Consider the following 11,158-nt stretch of genomic DNA (forward strand, 5'->3'; position numbering starts at 1 on the left):
GCCCTGTACAGTACGCACAGCAGTTGTGTACTATCTGAAGTATCCGTGGGCCCTGTACAGTACGCACAGCAGTTGTGTACTATCTGACGTATCCGTGGGCCCTGTACAGTATGCCCAACAGTTGTGTACTATCTGAAGTATCTGTGGGTCCTGTACAATACGCCCAGCATCTGAGAAGACTTCTGACCTTGGTTTCGATGAAGCCCCCGTGCTTACTGCATAGGAGTCCCAACTGCACATAGCCAATTCGACTATGGCATCCCCGTCGGGGTATGTTGTGAGGATTATAGAGTAAGTAGAGAGGGATAGTAGATGAGGAGGGGAAGGTTGGGAAGTACACCAGTATTTCACCAGGGCGTCACTGAGAGCATTTAACACTTTACTAACTAAACTAATTAACCATCATTTTTAGGTAGACCGCCAAACAACTAGGTCACCCCACACACTTCTTACTTCATTCACATTATATCTTTTAAACTCTTCTGTCATCTCTCTGACATGACCCAACTCAAGTATCTGGTTCACTTGAACATGCCATGTCTTATTCCATACACATTTGCCTCATATATATTCTCCTTGCCCTACTTTCTTAGTTCATTCACTCTACATACCCAAAACCATCTGAGCATCCCTTTCTTAATCTTACTCATTACGCTAACATCTGCCTTGCGGATCTCGCACGATCATACGTGATTTTACCACAGATACACCTCAGGGTTCTCAATTCTACAGCATTCAGTCTACGTTCATCCTTCACCTGCCAGAACCAACACTCCATTGAAGATACAGTGAAATATGTAGTCATAAATGAAACACATCTGTTTTAAAAAAACAATTTACTTATAAAGAGCAATAACATGTTAATGTATTAAGCTTAAATTAAGTGCTTAATGCAAAAAGACACAATTGGTACTAAAAATATTTGTGACAATAATAAATCATAATATATAACCATAGAAGTTGTGCTGAGTTGGAATGTAAAATCCAATACATATACTTATTAAGCTTTCCCTTACTCTGCTAAAAAAATTCACACGTTCCGGTGCTGTGTAGTCAATACACATCTCAAAATAAGCGATTTAATATTGGAAAAATATGAGTATTCATAGCTAATCGCTTATGTTTATTATATTTTATATCAAAAGTGATAATAATTGTAATTTAATTGCTGAAAACATGAAAAACCATTGGCAGTCCACATCTAACGATGGTCCGCAACCAACTGGCTGGCGGCTAGCAGTGCTAGCACACACACAGCTATGCGGTCGTACGTATCGATGGTCTAAATAAAAATACAACTGCGGAGGTGTGGATTTCTCATGTTACCACATAGCGAACTAAAGCGGGACATCAATAGCGTGTCATTTCCTCGCACACTCTTCGCATAGCATTGTCACACGGTTGATTGTATTGGTGTATTTGTTTCCGATTTTTAACAAAAATCTCTGATTTTCAATTGAATTTGATAACTATGTAAAATATTATTTTTTAATTCAGTGCATAAATGTATAACGTAGGAATACCTAAAATGTGAACCCAGAATTTATTATATTTATAGAGTTATCAAAGTTATTAGAAGCAATGTGTAGTAAATACACACCACAGATAAGGAAAGGTTAAAACACAGTAAAATAAGAGAGAAAAAAAACTCAATAAAGTACACCTGCGGTTTCATAAAGAGAAAGGTTGGGATGTACCCAGCAAATCAGCTCTAGTTGAAAAACATTCCCAGGTACCGAATAAGCTGGCTATATTTGCTGCAACCATCATTAAAGGGGGAAAATATTGCTTGTGCCGTGATGGAGGACTTAGCTAGCAGAGAATTGAACCTGAGATGTCTTACTGAAAAATAATACTTCATAGAATAGCTGCTAATTGCTAAAAATCTGTAATATTTTATAATAAATTCATAACATTAGATGAAAAGGTATCTTTGGAATAATAAAAATACTGAATAGAAAGTCACTATAAGTGTGCATCTATTACATAAGATCTTTCAACTACTCAGGCTTAGGCCTGAGATAGGCCTGTGAAATTGATTATCTGTTCGAGAAAGAAATTTTTTTCATTATTTTCATCCAAAGTAAGATAAAATTAAGCTTCTTTCGGGCACAAAACACACTTCTAACGGATTATCTCTTCAGTGGAAATAACCCATATAAATTACATATTTAAATAAAAAATATATTTGTTCGCCAGCAGAGAAATATAAAAAAAAATCGAGACATGTTTTTGAAAAGTAGGACATAAATATACGTAATTAGAGGTAACAAAGTATTTGGTGAATTAGTAGTGAGATTCACTAGCTGGAAATGGGAATGGTTCTTATATGGTTCACGTCCACCGATAGCGAAGTTATCCTAGAGACAGCAGCCAGGATGATCGAGTAGTTGAAGAACCCGCAGAGAAGGAATGCTATTCCAAATATAGCATCTGAATTCACCATGTTAAGGAAAAAATATACATATTTAGCAATAAAAGAACAAAGTAAACATACTAATATTACTTTGTTCATTCTAATACACAACTGCTGACCCTGTACAAATCGCAAGTGCGCCCTACTGTCGAATTTGGCAGCCATCTCTGGTCCGGAGCCCCTAAATACCTGAAAAAACCCTTGACTCTGTGCAAAAACGGGCGGTCCGTTTGATAGATTCCCCAAACTTAACAAACGGACTGCAATCTTTAGAGCACAGGCGTCAGGTAGGTATGCTGTCCTTGTTCTATCGGTATTACAATGGAAGATGCTCTGAGGAACTAGCGTCATTGATCCCTTCGGCACCGGTGCGTAGTCGGGATACACGCCAAACGCGCGCCCAACATTTGTACACAGTTGACATTTGTCACATGAGAACGGGTCGCTTCTACGATTCGTTCTTAAGTTCAACAGCTCGGCTGTGGAACGAACTGCCGGCCTCTGTGTTTCCTCCCTCCTACAACATGGGACTCTTCAAGACCCATGTTCACTCCTTCCTCTCCACAAAAAGACCCTCCACACAGCATCCCCAAAGATGACATAGGCCCTGACGGAAATTATTTTCTTCAGGGCCTCCTGTGTGGAGTTAATATAAAAAAAAAAAAATTAAAAAATACTTCCTAGAGTAAGGAGTGTGGTGAACCCATCGCTCAGCGAGTGGAGACACAACCTGCAATAACCATCCTAAACCTAGGGTGATACCGTGCTCAGACTGTAGTATGACCTGGGGAACAGTGTCACGAATAACCTTCGAGGAACAGGGTCGCATCTCGAAGTATTTACACCTTACCCCAGTACTCAGGGTTCTGCTGGAATGGACATTTCATTTCCCTAGATACTTGTGGGACGAAAAATTGGACAAATCAAAAACTCCCTCTTCCCTCGTAGGGCCTTCAGAGAACCAAGGAGGAGTGGAGAGGAGAGCTGAGACCACCTCTGTAATTTTTTTCCCTTGTGGGGCCTTCACGGAACCAAAGTGGGGTGGACTCCTCCATCATGGGGCTTTCAGGTAACAAAGGAGGAGTTCAGGGGAAAGATGAGGCAACCTTCATGAGCTCTTCCCTTGTGGGGTCTTCGGGGAACCAAGTGTAGGTGGATTCAGGATGAGCCGCGCCTGGTTCCTACCCGAATGTCATTTATCCAGTTTCTACCTCTCCGTAACTATCACCTTGCTGGAAAACTATTTGAATTATGGAACATGACCATTGCAAATAAATAGTACAAATTCGATTGCGGTTGTTTTTTGAAAAACAGAAGAAGGATTGGAACCAGTGGCTGTTAGATGTCTTTTTCACTGGGGGGTTCAGAATCTTAATTATATTATATACCTAATTCAACAAATTTTACGAATTTCCTCATTTTTAAATTCAAGTCCCTTTTCGCACCAACTCCCATTATTTTTTTATTTATTTTTTTAATATTAATTCCACACAGGAGGCCCTGAAGAAAATAATTTCCCTCAGGGCCTATGTCATCTTTGGGGATGCTGTGTGGAGGGTCTTTTTGTGGAGAGGAAGGAGTGAACATGGGTCTTGAAGAGTCCCATGTTGTAGAAGGGAGGAAACACAGAGGCCGGCAGTTCGTTCCACAGCCGAGCTATTGAACTTAAGAACGAATCGTAGAAGCGACCCGTTCTCATGTGACAAATGTCAACCGTGTACAAATGTTGGGCGCGCGTTTGACGTGTATCCCGACTACGCACCGGTGCCGAAGGGATCAATGACGCTAGTTCCTCAGAGCATCTTCCATTGTAATACCGATAGAACAAGGACAGCATACCTACCTGACGCATGTGCTCTAAAGATTGCAGTCCGTTTGTTAAGATTGGGGAATCTATCAAACGGACCGCCCGTTTTTGCACAGAGTCAAGGGTTTTTTTCAGGTATTTAGGGGCTCCGGACCAGAAATGGCTGCCAAATTCGACAGTAGGGCGCACTTGCGATTTGTACAGGGTCAGCAGTTGTGTACTATTAAAGTATCTGTGGGCCCTGTACAATACGCCCAGCTTCTGAGAGGCCAACTTTACTCTGGCTTCGATGGAGCCCCCGTACCTGAGCTGGTCATTTATAGTTACACCAAGCATATCAATGGAAGGCCTGTTCGGAAGATTGCTTCCGTTGAAGGAGACTAGATTATCATTTGGATCCTTTGTAGACGTAATCAGACAGGATTGGGTCTTTGAAACATTAAATTCGACGAGATTATTTTTACCCCAGGAGGAAATACTCTCGAGAGAACCGTCTATTCTCTGCTTCAAAGCCCTCCGAGCCGTTGGAGTTTATGTAAACAACCATGACTTTCTGCAGAAATAAAAACCATGTTTTATTTGAATATTCCATTAACAATACAGCTCTCTGAATTATTTTGGATGAAAAACTAAGTTTTGCCAATCATATCCGCCAAATTGTAAACAAAGGCATGAAAACACTAGGCTTCGTATTAAGAACAACTAAAAACTTTAACTCCATACAAGCCATTAAACTGTTATACATATCTTTAGTTAGAAGCATAATTGAATACGACTCAGTAGTTTGCTCTCCCTCTTACAAAATTCACATTAAGGCGATGCACTACGTCGTGTAATATTTGAAATTGAGCCGCTATTAATAATAACCCTTACTTAGATAGCGATAAGGTTTAAATTCCCACTTAACACCATCCGCCTGTTTTGATTTATGCAAGAAAAAAACATGGCCAAAAAGTGCTTTTTATTTTATTTTGTGGATGTTCAGGCATAAATATTAATATCATTTTATAAATAACTTAATTTGCCAAATTATACAATAAAATCATAACCGAAAATGGGTTCGTAAGTAGGAGATTTCGAACTTTAAAGCAGTTTTCATGGGCCTTATACATTATTTTTTTCTGGGCTTATAAAAAGACTTATCTAATAAATACTCGATTATTTCAAAGGCCAAGATGTATTCTATTCGCAGTATTTAATTAAAGCATCTGAAACATTTCTAGGCGACCAAATTTTCAAACCAAAAACACATGATTTTGCATTACTACGTATGGCATCGCCTTAATAACATTGAGCGAATACAAAAAAAATGCAACGTTTTATAAATTTTAAATTAAATATTCCACTAGAAGACTTACAATATCATTTCTTATTAAATACTCTAAAAATACACTCGTAAAATGAACAAGCTAACTTTTTTATTCAAAATTCTAAACTCTAAATTCGACTGTTGCAAACTTCTGCAACTCATAAACTTACGACTAACTAAAATAACAAAAGGACAAAATACACTATTCCACTGCAACACACATAAGCGCAATTACATTGCGAACTCCCCAATACAACGGTTTCACACTATGGGAAACCAATACTTAGGTGATGTCGATATATTTAATATTAACTTTGCGAATTTCGTGGATCACGAAAAAGATTTATTTCAACACTATTCTTAAATAGATTTGTAAACCAATCAAATCGTTGTATTTTTCAATTTATATTATTGTTTTTTTTTTTTAACCTAACTTTATTTTTATTATTTCTTTCTTGTGTATCAAAATTGTCTGTCATCAAAATTGTACCACCGTTCATTGTACATGTATAAACACTATATTTTGTCATTGTACAATATTGGGTATAACTACCAAGAATAACTGTGAAAAATCAATAAATGCAACTTTCCAGTCGAAAGCCGAAACCAAATTAGAGAAAGCGCAACACAATATTGCATAACTGGAAGATTTAGACAAAATCAATCAGATTTTAAAAAACCATTAAAAGCCAATGATTAGAGAAATGCAGGAACAAGAAAATAAACACGTACAAAAATTTACTAAATACTAGTAAAGAAAAATAACATTTAACTTGCATCTAAGTAGTGCTAAGTTCAGCTACCGGCGCGGGCGGTGATGGCTCGGCCAATCTCGGTGACACAAATTCCGGAGGTCACATGGCATCAAACATTTATAGTGGCGCACAAAGATAGTCTTGTTTTGGCGTAGGTAATAAGATTTCACTGTCAGGGATTGTGTTGTTTTGTTTTTTTTTGTATGAAGTTTTTGTGCTGATTCTATAACGCACAGCATGGGAATATTGGATTGATCTTTGACGTATTTTTCCGACGTGTCGATTTTAAAGACAGAAGTTGAATGGCGCACTGTTTATAATGTGCTAATATTATGACAATGCAAGTTTGTCTCATATTTTTAATGGAGGTTCACCGCACAAACGCACTTTAGAGAAAACCACCACTGATTGGGACTACTTTGAAGCAAATTATTGGCGGTGATCGTCTATATAATCTGGATGTTTAAGGCGATGCACTATGTCGTGTAATATTTTAAATTGAGCCGCTATCAATAACAACCCTTACGTAGATGGCGATAAGGTTTAAATTCCCACTTAACACCATCCGCCTGTTTTGATTTATGCAAGAAAAAAACATGGCCAAAAAGTGCCTTTTATTTTATTTTGTGGATGTTCAGGCATAAATATTTAATTTTTTTCGATCATTTTATAAATAACTTAATTTTCCACATTATACAATAAAATCATAACCGAAAATGGGTTCGTAGGTAGGAGATTTTGAACTTTAAAGCAGTTTTCATAGGCCTTATACAATATTTTTTCTGGGCTTATAAAAAGACTTATCTAAAAAATACTCGATTATTTCAAAGGCCAAGATGTATTCTACTCGCAGTATTTAATTAAAGCATCTGAAACATTTGTAGACGACCAAATTTTCAAACCAAAAACACATGATTTTGCATTACTACGTATGACATCGCCTTAACTTAAAAGAGGGAATTTGACTATCTGAGAAGTACAATTTTTTTTGTTGTGACGATAATTACTTCTAGGTATCGCGGTGGAACTCACTATATTGTGATTGTGTTGTGCGCTCCTTCGCAGAGATATAGTGGTAAGTGATTGGTCATCTCGTTTTCCTTCCATACCTTGTCCTTTCCTACACATACTATCACCCAATTCCAGCAATCAACATTTCATTTTCGTTTCGTTTGAAGTATTTGCAGTCCACTTTCAAGTGCATCTGAAACTGCAATTCTAAGCGGTTTCGGATGCAACAGATTACTTATTAGCAGAAGGCCCCACCATTAAAGTAGTATTATCGAGATGTTGATGAAACATGAAGTCCGGCGTAATTTGATCAAGTTATTTGTAAAGGATACGAATAGTATATCTCTCCCATCTCTCCACCATGTACAGTTCTGTCACCACCGTATACCTCCAGTACCAATAGGCGATCCAATGGAAAACTGCGGACAGCATTTTAAAGCAGGATATTAGCACAATTATTATTTTATCGCAGATAGTTCCGCACAAACGATCCACCTTTTCTGACTAATGTCAAATATGGCAGCTTGGAGCTGTGTTGCCAGATGCATGGTTTTTACCATTTTTTATTGTTTTTTGGGTCCCTCCTCCCCTCGTATGTTTTTTTTAAAAAAAACGGTACTAGCGAGATATGGTTTATTAAAGATCACCAAAAATATGAAATTTTTAGTGTTATAAAATTTTTGGTAAATATTTACTCAACCGCCACAATTCTGCGCGGGGGAGAGGAAAGTACTTACGTTGATAAGTGCATAAATATATCACTCTCGGTAAGTACTTAATTTGCAATAAATGGGTAAAACATCTTTTCATACTGGCAATGATATGTTTGTGTATTGTTTACCAGTGTTGCCAACAAAGTTGAACAAAGGCGATTTATCGCCATTTAGGCTACTCAGAACGAGAATCGGCGACGAAAAAATCTAAAAGGCGACTGGTCGCCTGTTGGGCTACTTCAGAGACAAGTTATTTAAATCAGCCAAATCACAAATAATAATTAAAAAAAAAAAAAAAAAAAACATAACAAAAACCTCTTGAACTTACCTTTTAAACAAAAATACACTAATGCCGTCTGAATTTGTCGGTTAATTTTGACCAATTTATGACATTTCATTTTGACGTTTTGTGATTTGCTGACAGTTTTTTTTAATACGTATTCTTGATAGGTTTTTTTGATGTGTATTTGTGACCGGTATTAGATATATTTTTTTTTCTTTAAGCGAAGTTCAACAACCCCCCCCTATGGATTTCCCCATTGGAAAATATTTTGTGGGGACCACTCATTTTGAATTTTTTTTGGTGGGGAATTATGTTTTACAGAAATTCTCTAACAACCCCCACACCCCATGGATTTCGAATAATAAAAGGGGGAATCAAGCTCACGTCGAATATTTGTGGGGAATATGTGGGCAAAATTTATGCGAGTTCATTAGAATTACTGCAACTGAAATTCGGCTACTTAATGTTTGAAAAACGGCGACATTAGGCCAAGATCCGTTGGCAACACTGTTGTTTACTTTTACTCATTTTACTTGGCTTGGCAGAGTGGTTTATTTATGGGCTTGGCCGAGAGTGGTTTATTCAGGGATGATTCAGGGTTATATATGCTTGGGCGGTTTATTTATGGCGTGGCCCAATCTATTGATATTTGATATGCTCGTTTTCTTTGACTACGAATTTGAATGCTCATACCATGAAGAACAATATTTCATCCCCACGGACATAAAAACCTGGACACCAAACCAACACTAAATATAAAATCTATCTATCGGGCCGATTGGGTTTTTCACAACAATAACATACATATTACATAACCATAAAATATTATACTATAATACCTTCATCATTTTTTAGATTTTTCACAAAAACGGCCCCATAAAAATCCTCAATTTATTTTTATTCGCCATTTTTTACACACACTAAATGTACGGGCGTCATAAAATCCCAACCTAAAATATGAACGGACTGTGTGATGATTTTTGATAGAATCGATATGTCCATATCAATTAATGTTAATCAATCGAAATATTTCAATGGTAAAAAATATAAATCATCGATGATTCAATTTTGCCCCTCGCTACTCCTGGTTACTTTGTCACGGTGACTAATAAATAAACCACCGGTGACTGTTCTTTGCTGATACCATAGATAAATTAATATATCTACAATTTTTTTGTTATTATCAAATACAAGGTTTTCCAATAAGAGGTGTTATTTTGATATTCAATCGTAAAAGATCAATAGTTTCGTTGCTTGTAAACGTAAAGCAAACGTTGTCCAGATCAATACCATCCAATTCCGGCCATAAAAAATCATTAATCATCTCTCGATAGCGCAATCCATTCACGGGCCAAAGTTAGTATAAAAATAACTAGTTTTATTTTTTAGGAATTTCGCCCATAAACCGAAGTTTACCCCCGTAACTGTTCATCCAGTCTCATTTTCGAAAAAGGGTAAAATTTCGATCGCGCTGGCCTCGCTTATTATGAATATTTTTTAGATAAATCCTTTAGATTCACCTTAATTACTGTACGACACAACTTTTTGCAGTCGGGGCGGTGGAAAATATTGCAATAAGAATTTCAATTACGTAAAATTAAAATTAGCTTTCGTTTTGTGAAACGAGACCGTCCATTTTGAAACTTTATTTGCATAAATAAACCACTCTTTGTTTATTGTCAAATGTCATTTTGTTTTGTTGGTATTCTGTTACTATAGGACGAAACGAACGGCTAGAAGTAGCTAGAGACAATCGCGCGGGCGTTTTTTTTAATGTTAAAAAATTCCGTCAAATTAGTATTTACCTAATATGCATGCATTGTGTGCGTTGTGATTTAAATTTATTAGCTGGATTTTATTTTTTTACGTTCAAATTTTATTTAAGTTAACTATTTCTGCGATGTTTAGCGGTTACGCTAAGTTTGTGATACAAAAGAAAGTGCCCCTTTATAGCGCCTGCTCGCGTCAAGGCAAGAAAAACATCCCAGTTTTCATGTAGTTTAGCGGCTACGCTAGGTTTGTGTAACATGGTATATATATATATCTCAAAAACCATGTTACACAAACCTAGCGTAGCCGCTAAACTATTTGAAAACTGTACAATGAATCTTTTTTTTAATGTTTTCTAAGATATTAGAAGTTATCCAAGGTTTTATTGACAGAGGTCTTTTTTTGGGTAATAAATAGTTAACTTAAATAAAATTTGAACGTAACAAAATAAAATCCAGCTAATAAAATTCAATCACAACGCACACAATGCATGCATATTAGGTAAATACTAATTTGACGGAATTTTTTAACATTAAAAAAAACGCCCGCGCGATTATGTTTCTAGCCACTTCTAGCCGTTCGTTTCATCCTATAGTAACAGAAATACCAACAAAACAAAATGACATTTGACAATAAAGTTTGAAAATGGACGGCCTCGTTTCACAAAACGAAAGCTAATTTTAATTTAACGTAATTGAAATTTTTATTGCAATATTTTCCACCGCCCCGAAGGTTAAAAGTTGTGTCGTACAGTAAGGTGAATCTAAAGGTTTTATCTAAAAAATATTCATAATAAGCGAGGCCAGCGCGATCGAAATTTTACCCTTTTGGCCGTGAAAATCTCAAATCATAATTACGTTAATTACAATCAACCCAAATCAAGAACCTACCTATTTTGTTCATTTAGATAGCTGTTTCTTGTAGTCATTGTTGAAATAAAAGTGTAATTTCCAACATTTGTGCCTAAAAGTGTTGCGGTTAGAGAAATAATGACCAAAACCCCATTTGACGCACTCCTTGACTGTATCCGTGGTCAAGAGGTTAACATCCTCGAGTACAAATTCGGAGGTCGCGTGTTTAATACTCTGTAATTC

The 11,158-nt window shown here is 36.7% G+C and overlaps 1 protein-coding gene across 1 annotated transcript; it reads right to left on the minus strand.

Moving 5' to 3' along the window:
* Positions 1 to 2,115: 2,115 nt before the first annotated feature.
* On the minus strand, positions 2,116 to 7,798 carry ghi (ghiberti). Its single transcript, XM_089649565.1, has 2 exons — positions 7,631 to 7,798; positions 2,116 to 2,433 (listed from the first exon to the last, which is right to left on the minus strand). Exons 1-2 carry the CDS (start codon positions 7,728 to 7,730, stop codon positions 2,303 to 2,305), a joined length of 231 nt encoding a protein of 76 aa, XP_089505691.1. The 5' UTR covers positions 7,731 to 7,798; the 3' UTR covers positions 2,116 to 2,302.
* Positions 7,799 to 11,158: the final 3,360 nt, after the last annotated feature.

The sequence above is a fragment of the Hesperophylax consimilis genome, chromosome 30 (genome assembly GCF_061612785.1).
Source record: "Hesperophylax consimilis isolate HC1 chromosome 30, BYU_Hcon_1.0, whole genome shotgun sequence".
In the NCBI taxonomy this organism is placed as follows: Eukaryota; Metazoa; Arthropoda; class Insecta; order Trichoptera; family Limnephilidae; genus Hesperophylax; species Hesperophylax consimilis.

What these genes read in the sequence shown, in the direction of transcription:
- ghi (XM_089649565.1), bottom strand. Translation starts at nt 7,730, where the DNA reads ATGCTGTCCGCAGTTTTCCATTGGATCGCCTATTGGTACTGGAGGTAT. An exon ending in ATGGGAGAGATATACTATTC is followed by an intron (nt 2,434 to 7,630) that starts GTATCCTTTACA and finishes TGGTGAATTCAG; the next exon opens with ATGCTATATTTGGAATAGCA.